General features: G+C 38.8%; 1 protein-coding gene across 1 annotated transcript in view; it reads right to left on the bottom strand.

The window, feature by feature from the left end:
• The window catches only part of RDX (radixin), a 104,202-nt gene extending 79,196 nt beyond the window's left edge, over positions 1 to 25,006 (bottom strand). The window contains exons 1-2 of the mRNA XM_069554974.1: positions 24,485 to 25,006; positions 7,610 to 7,683 (exon numbers count right to left, since the gene is read on the bottom strand). Of these exons, the coding sequence (XP_069411075.1) occupies positions 7,610 to 7,621 (12 nt within the window). The 5' untranslated portion in view covers positions 7,622 to 7,683; positions 24,485 to 25,006. The remainder of the gene's footprint in view (positions 1 to 7,609; positions 7,684 to 24,484) is intronic.
• Between the last annotated feature and the right edge of the window lie 1,063 nt (positions 25,007 to 26,069).

Below are 26,069 nucleotides of genomic sequence, written 5' to 3' on the forward strand. Positions count from 1 at the left end.
TGCCCAAGAACACACAGATATTAAAAAGCCGGGCAGGTATTTCACTGAGGTACAACTCCAAATTCTTTGACTGTCGTTCACTATTCCACATTTCTTTCGACACAAAAATCAAATTGTTTTATTTATACTGTAAATGTATTCTTTACTTTATAAAAAGCATTCATCTATTGCCTTTTACTTGCTAGACTTTTTCAAATTCTAATTTTTATGTGTAAATACCTTCCTAGGTAGATATCTCACCAAAAATGTAACATGCCTTAACCAAAGTAATTTTTATTCCAGAATAGCATCTTCACCTAGAATCCACCATGACATGGTACAAACCTTTTAACTCGCACTATTAGAACTCTAAATCAGACTTATTTCCCCTCATCTTTAATTCATTCTAAAAACCACATGTACCTTCATCTGAAATACTTTCTCCGATCAAAAATATCTTATAGAGCTCCTTTATATAATCTTTTAGGAAATATTAATACACATAAAATGTATGCAACATATACAGACAATGAACCATAATAAAATAAACAATGGTAATATAATAATAAATATGTATTTGGTCTTTATCCTGGTTCCCAGCAGAGCTCCTAAAATCCTTTAAATTCCCTGAGTGATAGATGTGAGAGGATTTTCTGTCACAACAAGCTCCTTTCAATCATACCAGAGTTTATGCTAATGGGTGACTCTAGATGGGCCCTAAGAGCTTCAGAATGGGGGCCAGTACCTAGAGAAACCAATCATGCCATTAGCGGAGGGAACCTTTCAGCCACCCATCCCAACTACCCAGGAGGGTGAAAGGGGAGGAAAGAGAGCCGATCTCCAAGGTCCAATGATTTAATCAATCATGCCTATGAAATGGAACTCCATAAAACCCTAAACAAAGGGGTTCAGAATGCACCCACTTGCTGACAGGGTGGTGCATCACAAACTCCACAAAGACAGAAAGAAGCTCCTTTTCTCAGGACCCTTCTGGACCTCATCCTCTACATCCATATTCTTTATAGTTCCCTTTACATTAACCAGTCAGCAACAGCAAGAAAGTGTTTCCTCGAGTTCTGTGAGCTGTTATAGCATATTACAGAACCTGAAGAAGGGACTGTGGGAATCTCCAAATCTTAGCCACGTTAGCCAGGAGAGAGTCACATGCATTACCTGTGATTAGCTTCAGCAGTCTAGTGGTCTGGGCCCTTAATCTCTGGGGTTTGCGTTAACTCTGAGTAGCTGTGTCAGAATAAATTAAACTGCAGGACATACACCTGGTATCCAATAGAACTCGGGAACTGACTGGTATGGAAAACCCACCCATCCGGTATCAGAACATTCTGAATTACCAAAGTGCTTTCCTTTACCCATAAATCTACCATTCAACTTAAAAACTAGAAAAACAAAGCACTGTCATCAGCGTATTTCTTGTTCGTGAATTTCTGGGACCTCGATCCCCACAGGTAAGCACTAACCTAAATTTTCTGTTTGTGATCCTTAGTTTTTTAAAATACAATAGTTCTATCACAAATGCAGGCATCTATGGTAAAATATTATTTAGTTTTTGATTTTTAGCTGTTTTGTTGTTGTTCAGTTGCTAAGTCATGTCTGACTCTTGCGACCCCATGGACTGTATGTAGTCTGCCTGGCTCCGATTTTCCAGGTAAGAATACTGGAGCAGGTTGTCAGTTCCTTCTCCAGGGGATCTTTCTAAAATTGTATAATACTTGCTAATAAAGTCTTCCTTGATGTGGACAATGATTACAATATGTATTTACTTTATCAAAATGCATCAGCAGCACAAATATTCTTTTGCATATGCATATTCTATTTTTTTGTATATTCTAATTCAATAAAAGGTTTAAACAAAAATTTTGCCAAACTATAATTTGCCTTTTCACAGTTATATTTCTAAGATTCATTGATGTTTTTGTTAGTAGTTTCAATTCATTCATCTTTATGTGACTACAGTAATTCATTTATCATTTTCCTATCAATTGGCATTAAATTGTTTCCAATTTTTTGGTTATTAAGAACAAAACTGCTGTGAACATTCTTGTACATGTCTCCTAGTACAAGAGTCTGAGTTCCTCTAGAAGTATAACTCAGAAGAATCCCTGGGTGACCAAGTACACACCTTCAACTTCACAATGTAATGGTGAATTTTCTTCTAACATGACAGCATCAATTTACACTCCCACCAACAGTGAATAAGAATTGCTGCTGCTTTGTATTTTCACTAGTAGTTATCGGATTTGCTAACGTTTAACAATTTAGTAGGTATAAACTGATATCTTAGTATGTTATTAATACACAGATTCTTGATTCCTAATGAAGTTGGGAACATTTTCTTATGTGTATATGCAGAATTATAAGACATCCCTCATAACTTCCCCCAAACCCTACAACTTACTCCCATGATTACATTAACATTACATGATAAAAGGGATCTTGAAGATGTACTTAAGAGCTTCCCTGATGGCTCAAATGGTGAAGCATCTGCCTGCAATACAGGAGACCCGGGTTCAATCCCTGGGTTGGGAAGATCTCCTGGAGAAGGAAACGGCAACCCACTCCAGTATTCCTGCCTGGAGAACCCCAGGTTTGGAGGAGCTTGGTAGGCTACAGCCCATGGTGTCGCAGAGAGTCAGACACGACTGAGCGACTTCACTTCACTTCAATCAGTTGATCTTAAGATAGTAAAATTATTGTGGGTAGATCTGAATTAATCTCACCAACTCTGCAACCCAAAGGACTGTAGCCCACCAAGCTTCTCTGAACAGTCAATTACCTTTAACTAAAAAGACAATAATAATGCCTTAGGTTAAAATTTCTCCAATTTCACAGTCTCAGGATCTCTTTATGCTCTTCCCAAAAAGCTTTTACGTTGAGTTCTCTATCTATATTCACATTAGAAATTAAAACTGAGAAAATTTTAAGATATTATATGTAACAAGAATAAACCTATCACACGTTAACATAAAAAACATCAAGTAGGCTCTTCAGAAAAGTCTACTTAAAAGTTTGTTTAAAAAAGGCCCAGAAGGCTAACGTCAGAGGTGTTTCATTTGATTCTAAGAGTAATTCTGTTGTCGTTCAGTTGCTAAGTTGTGTCAGACTCTGTGAAACACCATGGATTGCAGCACGCCAGGATTCCCTGTCCTTCGCTATCTCCTGGAGTTTGCTCATCACAATTAAGCTGGTAATGCCATCCATCCATCTCATCCCTTTGTCGCCCCCTTCTCCTGCCCTGAATCTCTCCCAGGATCAGGGTCTTTTCCAATGAGTCAGCTCCTTGCATCAGGTGGCTGAAGTATTGGAGCTTTAGCGTCAGGTCTTCCAGTGAATACTCAGGGTTGATTTCCTTTAAGATTGACTGGTTTGACCTCCTTGCTGTCAAAGGGACTCTCAAGAGAGTCTTCTCCAACACCACAATTCAAAAGCATCAATTCTTCAGTACTCGGCCATCTTTATGGTGCAACCCTCACATCTGTACATAACTACTAGAAAAAGCACAGCTTTTGACTAGACAGACCCTTGCCAGTAAAGTGATATCCTTGATTTTTAACATACTATCTAGATTTGTCATAGCTGCCCATTCCAGTATTCTGGCCTGGAGAATTCCATGGACTAAGTCCATGGGGTCGCAAACACTCGGACACGACTGAGCGACTTTCACTTACACTCCTTCCAAGGAGCAAGCATCTTTTAATTTCATGGCTGCAGTCACCATTTGCAGTGATTTTGGAGCCCAAGAAAATAAAATGTGTCAATATTTCCAATTTTCCCCATCTATTTGGCATGAAGAGATGGGACCGGTTGCCATGATCTTAGTTTTTTAAATGTTGAGTTTTAAGCCAACTTTTTCACTCTCCTCTTTCACTTTCATCAAGAGGCTCATTAGTTCTTTTTCGCTTTCTGCCATAAGGGTGTTGTCATCCAGCCCAGTGTTTTTCATGATGTACTCTGCATATAAGTTAAATAAGCAGGGTGACAGTATACAGCCTTGACGTACTCCTTTCCCTATTTGGAACCAGTCTGTTGTTCCATGTGTCCAGTTCTAACTGTTGCTTCTTGAGTTGCATACAGATTTCTCAAGAAGCAGGTCAGGTGGTCTGGTATTCCCATCTCTTTCAGAATTTTCCACAGTTTGTTGTGGTCCACCCAGTCAAAGACTTTGGCATAGTCAATAAAGCAGCTGCTGCTGCTAAGTCACATCAGTCGTGTCCAACTCTGTGCGACCCCAAAGACGGCAGCCCACCAGGCTCCTCTGTACCTGGGATTCTCCAGGCAAGAATACTGGAGTGGGTTGCCACTTCCTTCTCCAGTGCGCGACGGTGAAAAGTGAAAGTGAAGTCACTCAGTCATGTCCAACTCTTCACAACCCCATGGACTATAGCCTACCAGGCTTCTCTGTCCATGGGATTTCCCAGGCAAGAGTATCAGAATGGGATGCCATTGCCTTCTCCACAATAAAGCAGTGGTAGATGTTTTTCTGGAACTCTCTTGCTTTTTCCATGATCCAGCAGATGTTGGCAATTTGATCTCTGGTTCCTCTGCCTTTTCTAAATCCAGCTTGAACATCTGGAAGTTCACGGTTCACGTATTGCTGAAGCTTGGCTTGGAGAATTTTGATCATTATTTTGCAGGCGTGAGAGATGAGTGCAATTGTGCAGTAGTTTGAGCATTCTTGGGCATTGACTTTCTTTGGGGTTGGAATGAAAACTAATCTTTTCTAGTTCTGTAGCCACTGCTGAGTTTTCCAAATTTGCTGGCATATTGGGTGCACTTTCACAGCATCACCTTCCAGGATTTGAAACAGCTCAACTGGAATTCCATCACCTCCACTAGCTTTATTTGTAGTGATGCTTCCTAAGGCCCACTTGATTTCACATTCCAGGATGTTTGGCTCTAGGTGAGTGATCACACCATCATGATTATCTGGGTCATGAAGATCTTTTTTGTACAGTTCTTCTGTATATTCTTGCCACCTCTTCTTAATATCTTCTGCTTCTGTTAGGTCCATACCACTTCTGTCCTTTATTGAGCCCATTTTTGCATGACATGTTCCCTTGGTATCTCTAATTTTCTTAAAGAGCTCTCTAGTCTTTCCCATTCTATTGTTTTCCTCTATTTCTTTGCATTGATCACTGAGGAAGGCTTTCTTATCTCTTCTTGCTATTCTTTGGAACTGTGCATTCAAATGGGTATATCGTTCTATTTCTCCTTTGCCTTCTGCTTCTCTTCTATTCACAGATGTTTGTTAAGGCCTCCTCAGACAACCATTTTGCCTTTTTGCATTTCTTTTCCTTGTGGATGGTCTTGATCCATGCCTTCTGTACTTACTCAAAACAGTTTTCCAAAGTAGCTGTAAATTTCACATTCCTACCAAAAACAGAGTTCCAGTTGATGCATATGCTTACAGACATGGTCTTTTTAGCCCCTCTAGTAAGTATAAAATGGTATCTCACTGTAGTTTTATTTTTCCCTGAGGATCTTTTCAAGTGTTTATTGGCTATTAATATATCTTCTTTCGTGAAGTTTATTTTGTGTAGTATCTGCTCAAAGTTTTGGCCCACTTTTTAAAAACTGGGTTGTCAGTACTAAAATAACAATATACTACAATTATTTTGTACCATTCTGCCTTGCCTTTTCACTTTCTTACTGCTGTTTTTCAAACAGCAGAAGTTTTTAATTTTGATGAATTTTTTTAAAACTGCTACAAACTTTTTGTGTATTATCAAAGAATCTTTGCCTACTTCACGACTGTAGAAATATTCTATTTTCTTCTATAAGTTTTATAGTTTGGGGCTTTTAATTTATGCTTATGATCCGTTTAGAGTTAGACGTGTGTAAATTGTGATATAAAGGTCAACATTCATATTCTTCTGTATGGATAACTCTTGCTACAACATCATTTCTTGAAAAGAATTTAATTTCCCTCCCAAATTGTGTGACATCTTGTTAAAAATATTTAATAAGAATGTATGTATAGGTACACTTTTGTTCCACTGATCAGATTAACTAATTTCTCAATACCACACTGTCTTATTTTTGTCTCTTGAAAATAAATGTTGAAATCCAGGAGTGTTAACTGTTCCACCCTTGTTTTTCTTCCAAATTGCTTTAAATATTCCACATAAGTTTTGGTAGTTCCATAAACATTTTATAATTAGCTAGCCAATTTTATCCAAAGGGATGCAACTGCTGGGATTCAACTGATTGGAATTACATTCAACCTACCAATACATTTGGGGAAAAGTGTTTTAATAGTATCCTCTAGACATATCTATGATCAATGTGTATTTTTCTATATCCTTTGGTCTTTTTAATTCCTTAAAGGTTTTCAGTATAGAGATTTTAAACACTTTCTAAAAACTTATTCCTAAATATTTTATGTTTTTGAAACTGTTACACAAATGGAATTTTTACTTCATTTTTTGAATTTTGCTGCTTGTATATAAAACTGATTTTTAAAAAACAAAACCTTATGCCCAACAATCTTGCTGAATTCTGTTATTACTTCTAATAGCTGTTTTGTAAATTCCAGGTTATTTACATAATCATGTCATCTGTAAATAGAGAAAAACATAATCCTTGCTTTCTACTGATTATGCCTTTTATCTTTTTATTCTTCTCTCCCTCCAACAATGCACTTTTTACCTGCTCAATCTTGAAAAGTAATTCAAAAGTGACATTCATGCCAGAAAGTTCAAAAAACCAAAAAACAATGATTTCCTTCAAAAAATAACTGGCCAAAAAGTTCATTAAAAAACATTTTGTTAGATGAAGAAAGGAACACTGATCCTAGGATAAAAAGATAAACCTCAGTCACAAATTATATAATAATAAAACAATAAAATTATTGTATGTATGCCCTTAAATCAAAAACCGAAGACCATATATGGGCTTCCCTGACTCAGGCAGTAAAGAATGTGCCTGCGATGCAAGAGACCTGGGTTTGATCCCTGGGTCTAGAAGACACTCTGGAGAAGGAAATAGCAACCCTCTCTAGTATTCTTGCCTGGAGAATCCCATGGACAGAGGAGCCTGGCAGGTTACAGTCCATGGAGTCGTAAAGAGTCAGACACAACTGAGTAACACTTTTACTTTCACAACTATATATAACATCAGCACTGTTATCACTAGTATCAAAGCTAGAATTATGAGAAAATTAATTCTGCACGAATCCTTCTGACCTCTCATTATATTCTCCTGTTTAACAATAAGTAACTTTTTACTGAGCACTGAATGTGTATGTACCAGGATCTTCTAATCCTCACCGGACTCTCACGTAACTAATTACATCTTCATTTTACATGTGAAGAAATTAAGACCAGGAGGGACTGAATCTAACAAAGGTCAGTCAGATTAAGTGGCAGGGTGAGGATAAGAACTAAGTCTGACCCCACAACCTATGGTAATCTTAACACATACATGATACTTAAACCTCTATCACTGGCCCATATAACAGGTTACTTTAGCCACATCAATTTAAAACAAACAACAGTAATATCAGTGCCTTTTCTCCCACCAAAACTCTACCATAATACTTTGCCTTGTTCCAAAAGGAACTTAATGCCATTAAGTAAATATAAGCAGTGTCAAAGTAATAGAATACACCTACTGGTTTCGGCATTTTTCTTCTCTTTTTGTCACCCTCTTCTAAAATTCTTCACTTTTATGAATTCTCTTGTATGTCTGTTAAAGAAAAGAAAGCATAATTGATCTATTTTATATAATAAGGTTTTTAACAATATAATTAGTACAGATTAAATAAAATTTTAAACTCACATTTTAAAATGTTAACAAGTTCTCATTTTATTCTGATTTTCAATGTCTTCTATTATTTCTCATGCTTTAAAAATACTTACATTGGTGATTTAAAATAGCACACATCTCAAATAACATACTATATAAAAATATAAAAGCACCTTGATTATCAACTAAAAGTTTATTTAATTACAGATAACACACAGTAAAAAGGAAAGATTACTAAGAGCCCAAATTCTCTTTCCAAGTCAAGTCCTCCCCTGTGCCCAGACTGGTAGAGAGAGGGACAGCAGAGAACTGATTCAGAGTCTAAAGAAATCAACTCCAGGAAACTGTCAAAGACAAAAAAGGAAATACTGATTAATGTAAATCACACAAAGATAAATTTTTAAAGAAAATTACTTTTCCTCCTTGAAAGTTTAAAAGTCCAAGTAGAGACAAATATGTTAAAAGTAACTTTTTTACCTAAGGTGGATATAAACAGCCTTAGTCTCCACACTAGCAACCAGCACGCTACTCACCAGCAAGATAATGGCCTTCACTAAAATACAGAAGTGTCCTTAAGACCAACATTAAATTATACCTTCACCCACTAAGGCAACAGAACTAAATCTTAATCCAGGGAAAACATGCTATTTTAGGGTAAGTTTTTTTAAAAACATCTAACAAAATTGGGTTTTCCCTATATAAAACTACCAAAAGATCTAACATTCTTAACCATTTAACTGTCCAGAAAAAAACTGATTATCATTCCAATTTGAAAACCTATTTTTAGTATATAATTACCTGAAAATCACTATATACAAGTAATATCTGTCAAGAACTTTTATTCATTACACTATGAACTACTGATAAACATACAATTAATTTTGAATTTAAAAAATATATTAACTCCCTTTTAAGATACTACTTTAATAAAAACAAAAATTCTTCAAATTAAAGTAAAAACAAAGGATCAAAATAAGGTCATTTCTCTAAATTTTAGCTGATCACATGCTAATAAACCTCCCTACAGAGGGAACTTCATCATGAGAAATTCGTCACCTAATACAATCGGGTATGAAATTCAGTGAGAAGCATGAACTATCTCATCTCTCTCTTGCTGCAGGAAATGATAGATACGGAGTATCTACGATCACCTACTTTCATGAACTTTACTGTACTTCAGTCCTAGCTTCTACTTCTAAATCCTCCCTTTAATCCCTACTATCAGATCATCTCAGGTCTTGAAACAGCCACACAACCAACCTTTTACACCATCTCCTGCACTGCAGGCAGATTCTTTACCATCTGAGCCACTAGGGACATCCATTTATAAGCTGGTAACTCCCAAATCTGTATCTCTAGTCTTGCTTAGCTAACTTGGCTTGCTCAGCATCTAAATGACACCTCAAATACAGCATGTCTATAACACAGCTTAAACCTCTACAGCCCATAGTCAAATATGTTTTTCTGCAAGCCTTAGTGACATGTTTCTATATTCATAGCATCTTTCCTATGTTTCTTAAGTATCTCTACTACATCTACATGATGATCCCCTTTCCATTCCTAATACTGTCCATTTTGTCTTTCTTTTTGATCAATTAATCTTGCCAGGAGTTTGCTTCATTTATTGGTCTAAAACCAGCTTTCAGTTTTATCAATCTGCTTATTTCTCTGCTTTATTAATTTCTGTCCTACTTCTCATCACTTTTCTTCTCAGTAGTTGGCTTTGACTCTGTGGCTAATTTTCTAATCCCTGAAACTGAAAGACTACCTAAGTAATTTCCAATCTTTTTGCTAATATATGCATTAAGGTCACAAACTAAATACATTCCACCATAAGGATATTCCAAATTTAAAGTGATCTCCCTATTTTGCCAGAGACTACTTTAAAATCATTACCTGATTATGTAAAATAATCTAAATTCCTCAAACACAAAACACGAACATTTTAATCAAATTTTTGAAGTCATGGTGTTTTCCAGATTACATAAAGTACTTTTTGATTCTATCACTAAAATTTTCATCTTAAGCCACAACTACTCACTTATATGAAACCTTAGTAGGACTTTATATTTTCCTATTTGTATTGTTGGAATATATTTTAATATCCACACAGTATAACTAGGTGTGTTATTTTTAAGTGACTTTTTAAAAACCAGTTCTCCCCTAAACTTCTCAGCCTCCTTTTCACACTTAAATCACTTATCAGATGGGCTCTATGAGCTTTCCAAACTGAAATGTACTAAAGGCATTTCAGGTCAGTTTCTTAAACAGTACATCCATGCTTAAGACAAAACATCTTGCAATGAGACAGTTTCTACGAAAACAAATCTAAGTCTCCTTTCGGGGGAAATAACTAGGGGGAAAAATATCTTATATTTAAAACTCTTCTATTTTTTCTATACCACTCTCATTATTATTTAACTCTAGATGCTTCAGTGTCCAATTATAATTTCTACTCACTACTAAGTTTTAAATTTTCAAACAGAATGGTTAGAGTCCTGGGGGCAGAGACTACGTTTATTTCTACGTTTATTATATTCTACAGTCAAAGAATTCATTTCCATTGTATCTAGTGCTTGGTCAGTTTAGTTTCCTTTTTGACTGTTCCGGATATAAATGAAAACAATGTATGCTTGCATTCGATAAGTTAGATCAGGCCGGATCAAGTATTTAATGTTGTGTTTCCAGTCTACTTTCAGTTTAGTTTGTATGCTAAGTCACTCTAGTCGTGTGACTGTTTGCGACCCTAAGGACTGTAGCCCTCCAACTGTCCATGGGATTCTCCAGGCAAGAGTACTGGAGTGGGTTGCTATTTCCTTCTCCAGGCGATCTTCCCGACCCAGAAATCAAACCTGTGTCTCTTAAGTCTCCTGTATTGGCAGGTGGGTTCTTTACCACTAGCACCACTCAGGAAGTCCCTTCAGTTTAGCTGATCAAATTGAGAAAAAAATGTATTACCTTTTCTCAACTGATTGTGGATGTTAATTTCTTCTTCTGAATTGCCAGTTTTTTAATTTCATTTTTTATATGGTTTATGTATGGATGTGAGAGCTGGACTGTGAAGAAGGCTGAGCGCCAAAGAATTGATGCTTTTGAACTGTGGTGTTGGAGAAGACTCTTGAGAGTCCCTTGGACTGCAAGGAGATCCAACCAGTCCATTCTGGAGATCAGCCCTTGGATTTCTTTGGAAGGAATGATGCTAAAGCTGAAACTCCAGTACTGTGGCCACCTCATGTGAAGACCTGACTCACTGGAAAAGACTCTGATGCTGGGAGGGATTGGGGGCAGGAGAAGGGGACGACAGAGGATGAGATGGCTGGATGGCATCACCAACTCAATGCACGTGAATCTGAGTGAACTCCGGGAGTTGGTGATGGACAGGGAGGTCTGGCGTGCTGCGATTCATGGGGTCACAAAGAGTCGGACACAACTGAGCGACTGAACTGAACTGAACAGGCTATGTTATTGGGCTTCCCTGGTGGCTCAGAACGTCATGAAACTGTCTGCAATGCAGGAGACCTGGGTTTGATCCCTGGGTTGTGAAGATCCCCTGGAGAAGGGCACGGCAACCCACTCCAGTATTCTTGCCTAGAGAATCCCATGGACAGAGAGACTGGCAGGCTACAATCCATGGGGTTGCAAAGAGTCAGACACGACTGTGTGACCTAGCAAGCAATTAACGCTATGTTATTAGGTAAGTAAAGGTTTAGAATTATTGTATCTTTGTAATAAATTCTTCCTTTTTTCATTAATAATTCAATAGCATATAAAATTCTAAATCAACTGTTATTCTCTCAGTATTTGGAAAATACTAGTTTTCTCGTGACATCTGTTACTGATGAAAAGTCTGCTATCAATTTAATCTATTCCAGGTATGCTTTTTCTCTCTGCTTTCCTGTAAGATTGTGTGTGTGAGCACATTCTTCAGATTTGCTTCTATTTCTCTTGCTGAGGATTTGGTAAGCTTTCTTATTCTGAAGACTCATGCTTGTCTCAAATTCTGGAAAATTATTAGCCACTGTCTCTCCCAGTCAGCAATTCTTTAATTAGATACATAATGACTGTCTTGTTTTCTAACCCATGGCTACAAATTCATACTTTTCATCTCTTTACCTTTCTGTGTAACACTCCTCCAGTCACTAATTCTCTGCAGGTGTTCTTAATGTTTTACCTGTCCACTACATTAAACGTTTAAGTAATTATATAAACTTCTAAAAATTCACTTTTAGTCTCTTAAAAAATTTTTAATGCTATACTATTTTATAATTTGCACTGAATCCTTTTATCCCTACAATGTTTATTTTATATCCCTATAAAACTTTGTTTCCAATTCATTATGATTTGTTTCTTTATGGAGTTTATAATTTTGGTCAGAAAGCTCACGTACCTAACCCACTCCCCAGTGTGGGATTTCTGTAAGCCCTGAGCTGTCTATGTAACCTTACAGAAGTATTTCAGGTTTGCTCCTACCAGAGTACACAACCAGAAATTTTAATTGCCCTAGATCAATGTTCTCTTCAAGAAAATAAAGGACAGAAACAGCAAGGACCTAACAGAAGCAGAAAAGATTAAGAAGAGTTGGCACGAATACACAGAAGAACTATACAAAAAAAGATCTTAATGACCCAGACAACCACAATGGCGTGGTCACTTACCTACAGCCAGATATCCTGGAGCATGAAGTGGGCCTTAGGAAGCATCATGAATAACAAAGCTAGTGGAGGTGATGCAATTCCAGGTGAGCTATTTCAAACCCTAAAAGATGATGCTGTGAAAGTGCTGCACTCAACATGCCAGCCAATTTGGAAAACTCAGCAGTGACGACAGGACTGGAAAACGTCAGTTTTCACTCCAATCTCAAAGAATTTCAAACTACCATACAACTGTGCTCATTTCACATGCTAGCAAGGTCATGCTCAAAATCCATCAAGATAGGCTTCAACAGTCTATGAACCAAGAACTTCCAGATGTATAAGATGGATTTAGAAAAGGCAGAGGAACCAGAGAAAAGGCAGAGAAACCTGAGATCAAACTGCCAATACCTGTTGAATCATAGAAAAAGCAAGGGAATTCCAGAAAAACATCTACTTCTGCTTCATTTCTAAAGCCTCTGACTGTGCAGATCACAAAATTCTTAAAGAGATGGGAATACCAGACCACCTTACCCGCCTCCTGAGAAACTTGTATTCAGACACGTAGCAACAGTTAGAACCAAAAATGGAATAATAGGCTGGTTCAAAACTGGGAAAGGAGCAAGTCAAGGCTGTATATTGTCACACTGCTTATTCAACTTCTATGCAGAGTACATCATGCAACAAACTGGGCTGGATGACTCAGAGGCTGGAATCAAGACTGCTGGAAAATTTATCAGCAACTTCATATACGCAGATACCACTCTAATGGCAGGTAGTGAAGAGGAACTAAAGGGATTCCTGATGAGGGTAAAAGAGGAGAGTGAAAAGCCGGCTTAAAATTCAACATTCAAAAAACTAAGATCATGGGCATCTGGTCCCATTACTTCATGGCAAACAGGATGGGAAAACATGGAAATAGTGAGAGATTTTATTTTCCTGGGCTCCAAAATCACTGTGGATGGTGACTGCAGCCGTGAAATTAAAAGACGTTTGCTTCCTGGGAGAAAAGCTTTCACTGACAAACCCAGTGAAAGTCAGTCGTGTCTGGTTCTTTGCAACCCCATGGACTATACAGTCCATGGAATCACCCAGGCCAGAATACTGGAGCAGGTAGCCATTCCCTTCTCCAGGGGATCTTCCCAACCCAGGGATCAAACCCAGATCTCCCACATTGCAGGCAGATTCTTTACGAGCTGAGCCACAAGGGAAGCTCCATGAAAAACCTAGACAGCATAATAAAAAGCAGAGACATCACTTTGCTGACAAAAATCCATATAGTCAAAGCTCTGGTTTTTCCAGTAGTCATGTAGGAATGTGAGAGCTGGACCATAAAAAAGGCTGAGTGCCAAAGAATTAATGCTTTCGAATTATGGTGCTAGAAAAGACTCCTGAGAATCTCTTGGACTGCAAAGAGATCAAACCAGTCAATCCGAAAGGAAATCAATCCTGAATATACATTGGAAGGAACTGATGCTGAAGCACTCCTAAACTCTGGCCACCTGATACAAAGAGCCCACTCACTAGTAAAGACCCTGATGCTGGGAAAGATTGAGGGCAGGAGGACCAGGCGGCAGCAGAGGATGAGATGGTCTGATGCCATCACCGATTCAAAGCATATGAGTTTGAGCAAACTCTGGGAGACAGTACAATTCATTGGGTTGCAAAGAGCCAGAAAGTACTTAGAAACTGAACAACAACCAATCAATTTTTACCCTCTTGATTTAGCACTCTATTACCATATCAGACCCCATGGCCACACCCTAGAGAAGTCAGCAGATACTCAAGAGAGCTTGCTTCTGATCATTGTTATTTGCTAAACCATATGGCTACTGAGCCCTTCCTGTGCCAGGTCTCACTGGTAAACAAGAACAAAGGGAAAAAGTGAGCATTACTTGCATGCCAGACTATAAACTAAGTTGAAGCACTCAAATTACAGTAAGAGTATTCATCAAACATAGGATCAGCTAGGCAGGCAAATAAATATCACATACGTAAGATTTTGCAGAACTTCTTAAAGTTATGTTTTAATCAATTACTGGAATTAAATAAAGGTAAATAAGAAAGGTAATTTTTTTATTTAATAAAAAAGTTAAAGGTAAATAATTAAGTTTCCTTTTCCCTAAAGAAACAATTTATCCAAGTTTGTCATATTAGAGTTACTTCAAGCTACACTCTTTAGAAAAGGACTTTTTAAGCAAAATAACCCTATTGAAGTTTTAGGTTTAGTATGAACACTCTGGTGACATAAAACAAATATATCACAGGCCAACATACACAAAACCAGGTTTACACACACGCTAAGTAAGCTTTTAAAATCTCCAACAAGCCTAACTGATCTATATGAACTGTGGAAAGTAAATGGCCTAACAAAAAGCCTCTGCAAATAAGGATATAGTTGACTTCTAAAAGAAGTTTCTAAAATACATATTTTCAGACCAGTGTTCTCTCTTGAAAATCAAGTAGCATCATAAACTGACTCCATATTTCTGGAAAATAAGTTGTCAATATATAACAAAAGCAACAAAGCTTCTTTGAACAGGAAATCTACTTTGGCATATACTCCAAATAAATAAATATATAAAACAAAGCAAACTGTACTAAGATATTCTCACCAGTACAACGATATTATAACAGCCAATGATTAAAATCAAAATCACAATTAAAGTAATGTTGAAATTACATGGTAAGATGGACAAACTGTGTCAACATTTACATAAGGATAAGTAAAAATGCAGAATACATAGTCACTTATTATAACTAAGTAAAAAAGCAGGTATCCTTACAAAGGATTTTGGATATACAGAACTGAGCATTTAATACTAACTAGAGTCTTATTTTTCATCACACTACTAATTTTAAAAATCAAATAAGAATTTTAAAAATATATTTCACTACATACCAATTTATTTCTATCATGCTATACATAAGAATTCTACCTTAAATTTTTTAGGATGAACCTGTGTATACTGCTGCTCTGTACCCCATAGATGGCAGCCCACCAGGCTGTGTATAAATGTAGTTAAATCCTAAGATTTTAGCCAATTTAGGGATCATTAAAAAATATTTATCATAATATTATTCAACCTCAATAGTACATTTCTAGTCCTCCTATGATTATATTAGCACATTTTTTCCCTTGAAAATGGCACCTGTTAGTAGCAGAATGAACAATTTAATAAAATGTCACATGAAAAGCCAAGGTACCTAGATACATGTCCTCGGTTTATACCTCTAACTGGTTCATCTTGAAAACTGTGTTTCATTGCCTTCCTTGCTTTCTTCTCTAGAAAAATGACAGCATATAATCACTTAACCACTGTATATCAACGATATATAGTAAAAACAAACTCTTCTCCCCTTACCCTCATAACAAATAATTATTGAAAAAAAATCTACTCCTTCCTCCCCACTCTTTCTAAATTTCTTAGGGGTCTCACCCAACCTCTTTTCTATACTGGCTCCCACAGAAGCAATGAGGCAGTCATGGCAAAAGGGATTAACAGACGCCGCAAACATACACATCTCTCATTTCCAGAAAATGCATAAACACGTACTCAAACATAGTGCCATAGTTCAGAGACAAAACATTCATATAAAACTTTCTCTTCTTCTTCGTCCTTTAACTCTGAGGGTCACCCTAAAACAGCCTCTTTTTTTCCCTACAATGGAAAAACAGCCTCACATTTAACACCTCCACAACAGTAGACTCTCCCCACCTGTCAGGTGGTAAAACAGGTGTTAAGTCTGTCCATACTAGGCCTACAACGATGCTTCAATAATTTATACGAGAATGCCTAATTTTATTCTTAAGATATTCTTTTCCACAAGCATAACTGTACTTTTTCTTTCTGTCTTTTGAGATCTCATCTCTGAATATAAATGTGGTCTCTCCAAAGACCATAAAATTACAAAAGGATTCCTCTGCCTCCTTACTGGAGATTGAGAAACAGGATAACAAAGTACAAACTGAATTAATTAGGTAATTCTGGCAGTCAAATTAATGGAATACTGGCATCTACCAAAAAAGAGTTCTTAATCACTTTTCTCCCCCAACATGGGACCTCTGTTAAGTCTATGAACTCCTTCCTAGAAAAGTATCTTTTAAACACATAAAATAACACAGTATCACATAAAAAGCCAATTATACTGAACTATAACTATCAAAAATATAAAATGCACAAATTTATGATACAGTAATATATGTGCTTTATTAATCTTTAAATAAATATCTACCAGTGTATCTAATAATTAAACTTTAAGTAATGATGGGTATTAAACATCATTCTGAGATACGCAACAATAATGCATCATGAAAATATCTACAATTTCTATTAGAAACAGTCTCTGCTACTGCTGCCCACATTCATAATGGAAGAAAACACGTAAAGATGTAACTTTTCTCTCTATTCAAGTTTACAGACCTACAGTTTTAAAACCTCAAATATACGAAGAACTATTTATTAAATTTTTTAGCTCTGTTAAGTACTGAATCTAATAGCAGTAATAATGTACTTCCCTACATAATGCCATGTGACTTTCCAAGAGAAGCAGAGGACAAGAATTTTAGCTCCAAAAAAGAAAGAAGGCCAAAAGCAAGGACAAGGGTAGAAAATGGAATTATTTGCAGAAAGCTCACTCTTCAGCCACTTTACCTACATTATCTAATCTTCCTAATAACTGCCCTTCCTCCTTCTGATCAAGGTAAGAGTCACAATCCCTTGTTCTTCTAACTAAGCAAATGAAGATTCAAATAAGTCACTTGCCCAAGGTAATAAGGCTACTCAACAAAGCCAGAAGTCCTCTTTGTCCAAGTCCTGTGCTCTTTCGGCTATCCTATTCTGCGTTTGTCTGACATCATTCTAGAGACGCTCACCCCAATTACCAGAGCATTTCAAGAAGTTAAAGCTCTTTCCTCTATTGTTTTCAGGTCAAAAAGACTACTTCTAAAGATGCTGTTGCTAAGTCGCTTCAGTAGTGTCTGACTCTTTGCGACCCCATAGATGGCTGCCCACCAGTCTCCCCCATCCCTGGGATTCTCCAGGCAAGAACACTGGAGTGGGTTGCCATTTCCTTCTCCAATGCATGAAAGTGAAAAGTGACAGTGAAGTCGCTCAGTCGTGTCCGACTCTTAGCGACCTCATGGACTGCAGCCCACCAGGCTCCTCCATCCATGGGATTTTCCAGGCAAGAGTACTGGAGTGGGGTATATTGATGTAATTACCTTTGTAAAATCATTTCCTGTAAGGGAGACATGCAGTTCTAAATAAGGTATTAAGTACTTATGTAGGAACTGATTTCTGTGCAAGGAAATAAAATATTCAACATTTTTGAGCAATATACACGTTACTGGAAACGCAAAGCAAATTTCTAGAACCTAAAACAAACATAAAGCAGAAAGCTAGGTTTTACACTGTATCTAAATTCTTTTCTAAAGGAATTTTTTAAACTTAAAAAAGAGAAAACACTATACCTGTATTATTTCCTAGGAGGATATAAAAACAACACAGTATCATTTGCAAATATTAATTGTAAATGTTGAAAGGTAAGAAAGCTAAATCCAGTCCAATTTCTTCACTTTACATTTAAAGAAACATCAAAAATTCATATAATAAATGTTTATAAATGGGAAAACAAAGAGGTTCAAGAAAGTTCCCTAGGTACAGGAAAGAAGAAACATCTCAAACTGACCTGAGGAATTTTCTCCACATGTTTTGAAACACCAGCTATTACAGTAACTTAATTTTCAAAGCAGAATAAAGTCAGTATGTTTCTGAAATATCTTTAAAATTAGACAGTACTCTGTGATGCAGTCATTAAGGTTTCATGGCAGTCCTATCACTAAGTTTCTAACTTCTGAGATATTTGATCTCCCTTCTGAGAAACTGGAATGGTGTCTGGCTCACAGTAGGGCCTCAGATGTTTGTTAGTAAATTAAGTACATAATATTCACTGGAACTTTTCTGTTGATTATTATCAAGGTCAATTATTTTCCTCTCAGATGAGTGAACTAATAAGCAACAGGCTACAAGAAACAGCAACTATGAATGTTGGGGAAAAAATAAAAACTCTAACTATGTCTTCCAAATTCAGGCCTTTATCATCCCACTTAAGACTCTTTCAATAATCTCATTTAATTTGACCATCAAATTTAAAGGCCAGTTAATTCGACACATTTAATATCTATAATTGTCATGCTGCTTAGTAATTAGATATAAATGGTAAGCACTTCAGGTATACAGTCATCCCTTGGTACTCACTGGGGATTGGTTCCAGGACCCTCCTGCAGACACCAAAATCTAGAAATGTTCAAGCCCCTTATAAAAATACGTGTACATGTATATCTTTATACATATATGGGCTTCCCAGGTGGCACTAGTGGTGAAGAACCCACCTGCCAATGTAGGAGACATAGGAGACTAGGGTTCAATCCCTGGGTTGGGAAGATCTCCTGGAGGAGGGCAGAGCAACCCACTTCAGTATTCTTGCCTGGAGAATTCTATGGACAGAGGAGCCTGGCAGGCTACAATCCATAGGGTCACAAAGAGTTGGACACAACTGACGAGACTTTAAATTAAAATTTAAATTAAAAAATTAAGTAAAAATGAAATTAAAAGATGCTTGCTCCTTGGAAGAAAAGTTATGACAACCTAAAGAGCATATTGAAGAGCAGAGATATTACTTTACCAACAAAGTCCATCTAGTCAAAGCTATGGTTTTTCTAGTAGTCACGTATGGATGTGAGGTTGGACTATAAAGAAAGCTGAGCACTGAAGAATTGATGCTTTTTAATTGTGGTGTTGGAGAAGACTCTTCAGAGTCCTTTGGACTGCAAGGAGATCCAACTAGTCCATCCTAAAGGAAATCAGTCCTGAATATTTATTGGAAGGACTGATGCTGAAGCTGAAACTCCAATACTTTGGCCACCTGATGCGAAGAACTGACTCATTTGAAAAGACTCTGATGCTGGGAAAGACTGAAGGCAGGAGAAGGGGACAACAGAGGATAAGATGGTTGGATGGCATCACCAACTCAATGGACATGAGTTTGAGTAAACTCTGGGAGTCGGTGATGGACAGGGAGGCCTGGCGTGCTGCAGTCTATGGGGTCTCAAAGAGCCGGACACAACTGAGTGAAGGAACTGAACTGAAGAGACTTAGCATGCACACACATACATATAAAATATATCTGCATATAACCTATACAAATCCTCCCATATACTTTAAATTATCTCTACATTACTTATAATACCTAATACAATGTAAGTACTATGTAAATAACTGTAAATACAATACTAGTGAAGTGAAGTCGCTCAGTTGTGTCCGACTCTTTGCGACCCCGTGGACTGTAGCCCACCAGGCTCCTCTGTCCATGGGATTCTCCAGGCAAGAATCCTGGAGTGGGTTGCCATTTCCTTCTCCAGGGGAACTTCCCAACCCAGGGATGGAACCTGGGTCTCCTGCATTGCAGGCAGACGCTGTAACCTCTAAGCTACCAGGGAAGCCCAATGCTAAATGCTATGTAAACAATTGTAAATACAATGTAAATACTTGCCAGCATGTGGCTTTCAAGTTTTACTTTTTGGAACTTTCAAGAACTCTCCCCCACCCCCACGGAATATTTTCAATCAAGGTTGGGAGAATGCACAGATTTGGAGTGCCAACTTTGTTTAATAACCAAACTAAAATTTTATAGTTTCCTTCAGTCTAGAATCTAGAAACAGCTTAAATATCAAGACTGCTAAGGATGGCTAATGAAAGTTTAGCCCATCCCACACTTTCAATAAAAGCCAAGGCATGACTGGATTCAATTAACCAGGGCTGAGATCTCCTATGTCCCCATTCTCCCTTTTAACGGTCCCTCTATTACACTCGTGCCCACATCATTCTGAGTACTACCCGGATTTCTGATTACAAAAAATTACTCTGGTTATCAAAAGGTTATTAGCTAATCTGCAGAAACACAAGAAGTTTTTTTCTTTTTTTTTTTTAGTACAAAACAAAAATTCACATCACAAAAAACTATGCTTACAATGCTGTTACACTGTATATGAATTACAGTTTATATACACAAACAGCATTTAAATACATGTCATGGCATATAAAATGGCACAAGTATATTCCCATTAAAGTGTGATGGTCTCATTATCTTACTTAACAAATGCAAAGAATATCTGGCATATGATTATAAACGTTCAAATGTATGAATGATACCTTAAAGCAGGAGTCAGCCAACTTCTCTGCAAAGGGCCAGATTAAGTAAACCTTTTAGGTTTTGTGGCCCACAAAACCTTTTGCAACTACTCTCTGTGGTAGCACAGTAGCAACCATAGACAACAGGCAAACCAATGAGTTATCATGTGTTGAAATAAAACTTTATTTACAAAAACAGGTAGTGGGCTGAATTTGGTCTACAAATTAGCTTGCTGATCTCTTCTCCAGTTAACAGTAAAGATAATGTCATTTTCCAATAAATCAACTTTACTAGAGCTAAAAGTTTTTTTATTTCAAATATATGTAAATTATGCAGAAAAGCAACCAATGTTTCTAGAGCATCCTATTTATATTAGAGCACCTGATGTAAAAGAAAAGTCCAATGACCTTATTGACATATATAACTAGCTTCTATAAAATGTACTTTAGAATTCTGCTAAAAAAAGTTAAAATTCTATGAATTTGCAAGAACTTCTATAAATATTGACTATTCAAAAAAACAAACACAAAAAAACACACCTATACAGGGACTTCCCTGGTAGTCCAGCAGTTAAGAGTCCACCTTCCAAAGAAGGAGGAGGAACTAGGATCCCACATGCCACAGGGCAACTAGGCCCACAGGTCACAACTACAGAGCCCAATCGCTCTGGAGCCCATGCACTTCAACTGAGCCCGCGCTCAGCAAGGAGAGATCCCTCATGCAGCACAAAGACACCAACTAAGGCCCAATGTACTCAAAAATGAGTAATAGTAAAAAAAAAAAAAAAAAAAAAAACCTATACAAATGCTAACCTGAAAAAAACCCTCTAAGAAGTGAAAGACTGGATTCGCTATCAAAAAGAACGAAGAAATAACGAAGTGAATCATATGAACCATACTTTCTTTCCAAACAGTTTCCAGGCAAAAAGCTACATCTATCATAGGGACATTTCACTATCCAAAATCATAAACCCTTTTTTAAAGGATATTTTCCAGTGTCAGTTATATACCATTCCCTAGGAAGAAAACAAAAAGTGAATTCACCTTCAATCATGAAAAAAATTTACACAGGTACGTAAACACTTCTTATAGGAAATTCCATTTTGACTTTAAATGATGAAAAATCCAAGAAATATTAAGTACTGAATACTAAACACAGTAATAAACAAACATCCTTTCACTGTTACAAAATAACCTTACTTTTAAAGACTTTAAAATTGCAAATAAGGGATATATATATAAAGTATATATTTACCCTTCCATAAATATTGGCATTTTCTACATAGGAGGAATGGCTAATAGCAATTACCTCTGAAAAACAAGACTGGGGGGTGTTCTGGGAAGTTGGGGAGAACTTTTAACATCTTTCTGATTTTTTTAAGTTTGTCATAAAATTTATTAATTTTACAGTCATTTAAAGTGGTTTAAAATATATGCAATGTAAATGAATATTGAAAAATATACCAAGAACTAATATAAACAGTAAAGCAGGATTCCTCTGAAAGAGGCTAGAAACTGAGGAAATCTCTGGGGTCAGACGAGCCACCTACCACTCAACTGAACATATACTTGCGGCAGAAGTTAGGGAAGTTCCCCTAAAGGGCTTCTGACACCGTGAGGTTTAAAATCACCTTGTAAGAGTGTAATCTACAGCAGTCCAATCCAGTTCCACTGACTCCAGTAAGCCAAGGGTAGTTATCAGGGTCCTGAGAAGAGCTACTGGGCTGCAGGATGTCCAAGCCATCCAAGAAAGGGTGACTTTCTTGACTTCCTAGATCGACACCAATACCATAGTATTATATTAACTATTCCCTATCAAGTATGTTCCCCAACATGACTATCCTCACAGTCTTAACAGGACACTTTGTTTTAGGCTTTGGTCTTTGGGAAATATCGATTAAAATTTGTCATTTTGAAATGATGTATGTTAAGTTGAATTAAGTTAAAAATAAATGAAAAAAGTTGACTCCCATCCTAACTGAAGATTTCAGACTCTACTGTACTAGAAAATTACATTAGATTATATTAGAAGATTCAGATCTGAAATTAAGATAAAATGCATACAGACTTTCATTTCAACCGCCTGCCAAAGATAAAAATGGATAATAAAAGCCAATTCTGCTCCTGGGAATAGAGAAGCAAAAAATCAAGAAATAATCCTTGTTCTCTGATACTACTGAGTGTTAGCAAAAGAGAGAAAGAATAGCAGTCTGTCATTTGTCACCACCACAGGAAAAACATATCAATTTAATTTCCAGTTAATGCAAATGTCCAAAACAAAGGACAGACTAAACATATTTTCCCCATGCTGAAATTAATTTCAGTTCTGAGCCTCTCCTACGCTCTGCCATGCTTGGGAACACAGGAGTGAACAAAACGATGTATAATCCACAAGGGCAAGAATTCAACATTCCTAAATGCCACAAATTTTGTTTCATTTAAATATACTGTAAAGCATTTCAATGAGTATCTATTCATCTCTCACTAAAAAAACATTGTTTATTAAATACCATTATGCACTTTACAAAAGTAATTAAACAAAAGAAACAAAGTGCAATTCATTTTACAGATGAATTATAATCCACTAACTTCAAAAGAAATCTTTTACGTTTTTACCACATTTGCGGTAATTATTAGTCTTTGGAAGATAAAGCACACGTGAAAATAAGGTAGTACTAAAAAAAATTTAAATGCAACCCTGAATATTAGCCTCGCTTCTTAATTCTAATAATGCTGTTATGGTAAACGGATTAAGCCATTATTTATCCAGCAAATGAACGGGGCAATTGTTCATTCAGAGCTCCATCCGAAATATAAAAGAGTATTTAGTGCTCTAAAAAAAATGTATGCTCAGTAAACAATAGATTGCAATGCCTATTTTCGAGCGCTCGTTTATCAAACAAATGCTTACTATCTTAGGTATTTACATTTACATCATGCTTGTCTATTGCCACAGAACTCATTAACATTTCGACAAAAATCTCAAGTAGATAGATTTTAAAACATATCGTTGATGAAGCTGACTTTCAACACATTTCCAGTCTCGTTAATAACCAGTCCTTAATGGTATTTTAAAAAAAGAAAAAAACGCTCAATACATGGTGTGAATAAAGAACCATGCTACATCTGTATAGGATGTGATGCGCTCTATTTAAACTAAAATAATATAGTGTTCCACCCCACCCCACCCCCGCCCCTTTCAAAGTTAGCCTGAGAATTACGTTTACAACCCTTTAAAGGAAGAGGGGGCTGTAATGTACTCAACTTGTCTACTGCGGTCTAAGATCCAAAATCCGAGAAAGTTACGGGGCTGGGGGGCGCCCGCAACTTCAGCAGCAGCAGGTAGGGCCGGGGCCGGAGCCGCCAGGGCCGCCGCGCGGGTGCGGGGGCCGCTCGCGCCCCGAGCGCCGTCACGCAACCTCCCTTTGCCGCCACGGCGGAACTCACGCTCTCTAGTAATTCAACACCTTTGCTTTCAAATCGGAGACCAGGGAGAAATGGTAATAAATTCCTTTCCTACCACAGCAAAAAATGATAATAATTATGTCATTTTTTTCTACGCTTAAATCTGCATTCTCAAGACTGCCTAGAAGGGACGAGCCAGGCCGAGCCCGGGGCGGCGCCCGAGCGGCGGGAGCCCGACCGAGCCCGGGGCCGACGCGGAGGGCGGACCCGCGCCCGGGGGGCAGCAGCTCGCCGCGGCGTGTTCAGGCCGCAGCCGAGACGCCGGCCAAGCCTCGCGGCGTCCGCGACCCCAGGAGCGGCCTGGCCTGCCGGACCGTTAGGACAAGCGGCGCCGCGGCCCTGGCGGCGAGGCCAGCGGGCAGCACCGGGCGCCGCGACTTCTCGCCGCCACCTCAACGGCTCCGGCGGAGCCCGGGAGCGGCCGTGGGGGAAGGGAGCGCGCCGGCGGCTTACCTCAGGAGCGGGCGGCTGCTTCCCGCCGCGAGAGTGGCCGGGCGCTGCGCGGCGGCGGCGGGCGTCGCGGCTGCGGCAAGGGGAGAGAGAGAGAGAGAGAGGCGGCGGTGGAGCGAGCGCCGGGACGCCGGAGAGTAGAGGTACCGCCGCCACCGCAGACAGCTCCGCAATATGGCTGCCCGGCGGCTCCTCGGGGGAGAGGCGGGGCTGCCCCGCGCCCCGCGCCCCCCGCCTCCCCCTGCCGGCCGGCCGGCCTCGCGCCGCGGCCCGAGCGCCAACGCCGCTGCGGCGGCCGCCACCCCGCCGCCCGCGCCCCGCCCCGGCCCAGCCCCGCCCAGCCCCTCGGGCTCGCGGCCACTCGCCGGCCCGGGCGTCGCCCGCGGGCAGGGAGGGTCTCCGTCCGGGGCGGGGACGCGCGAGGACCCGGGCGCGGCTCCGAAGTCCCTAGGGAACGGGGCCGAGCGCGGGGGTGGGCCGCTCCTTCCGTGAGGGGGACTGGGCTAGAGTGAAGCCCGATGGCCCGGGAAGCGGAACCGCCCAAACCCAGAGCTGGGAGTGGGCCTGCCGCCTCCCCGCGACCGGTGGAAACTTGAAACTCCCGCTGGTGCCAGAAAATTCAGAGGGCGTTTCCATCGCCCCCAACAAGGCATTCTTTCCCAGGGAATCAACGACCGAGTGGAGCGCGTTACTTGGCTCTTGAAAGCTTGAAAACCCTGGATCGGGAGAGAGAAAAAGGCCTGCCTTAGAGGGATTTATATAGACAATGAAGAACTTTATTTTGGCAGTGTTTACCCAACCAGTAAACTTACTTTTTCAGGGACAATTTTTAGGCCCCACCAAAACCCCAATCGAGAGTGCAAATTTTTATCCGGGCAAGGAAGAAGTCAGTAAAAGAAAATTGATGGAAGTGGGACACCGCAAAGAGCAGCCAAACCTAAATTATCTTTGACTTTGTGAAGTTAGGCATTTGATCATGGTCTGACTAGCCCACTCGTTTTAGTAGTGGTCGGGGCTAGACAGACTTACGGTCATTGTTCTGTCATCTACTCCCATTCCTCTTGTATTTTCTGGGATTCAAAGAGCAAAACTTGCTCTACGTATGGAAATAGCAAGTGCACAAAATCAGAGTAGCCTAGTTTGCCCTGCTTTATATAGTTTACTTTTTATTAACAAAGTTTGAAACTGAAAAGTTTGCTCAGTCGTGTCCAACTCTTTGCGACCCCATGGACTGTAGCCCGCCGGGCTCCTCTGTCCATGGAATTTTCCAGGCAAGAATACTGGAGGGTAACAATTCCCTTCTCCAGGGGATATTCCTGATCCCAGGATGGAACCAAGGTCTCCTGCATTGCAGGCAGATTCTTAAGGGTCTGAGCCACCAGGGAAACCCATTCAAATACAACCTCACCCAGTGTACTCAACTTTTTTAGAACAAATAATCTATATCCTTCTTGCTTTACTGTTTGTCTTCCCTGAGAGTATGGCTTTTTCCGGAAACTCTCCTCTGATCACTTTCATTAAATTTACTCTTCAGCATGTTTCCACCATTGCCCTTTGAGACCACTCGGAACAATTAAAAGTCCCAAGT

This window comes from Ovis canadensis, chromosome 15 (assembly GCF_042477335.2).
Source record: "Ovis canadensis isolate MfBH-ARS-UI-01 breed Bighorn chromosome 15, ARS-UI_OviCan_v2, whole genome shotgun sequence".
NCBI classification, from domain to species: domain Eukaryota; kingdom Metazoa; phylum Chordata; class Mammalia; order Artiodactyla; family Bovidae; genus Ovis; species Ovis canadensis.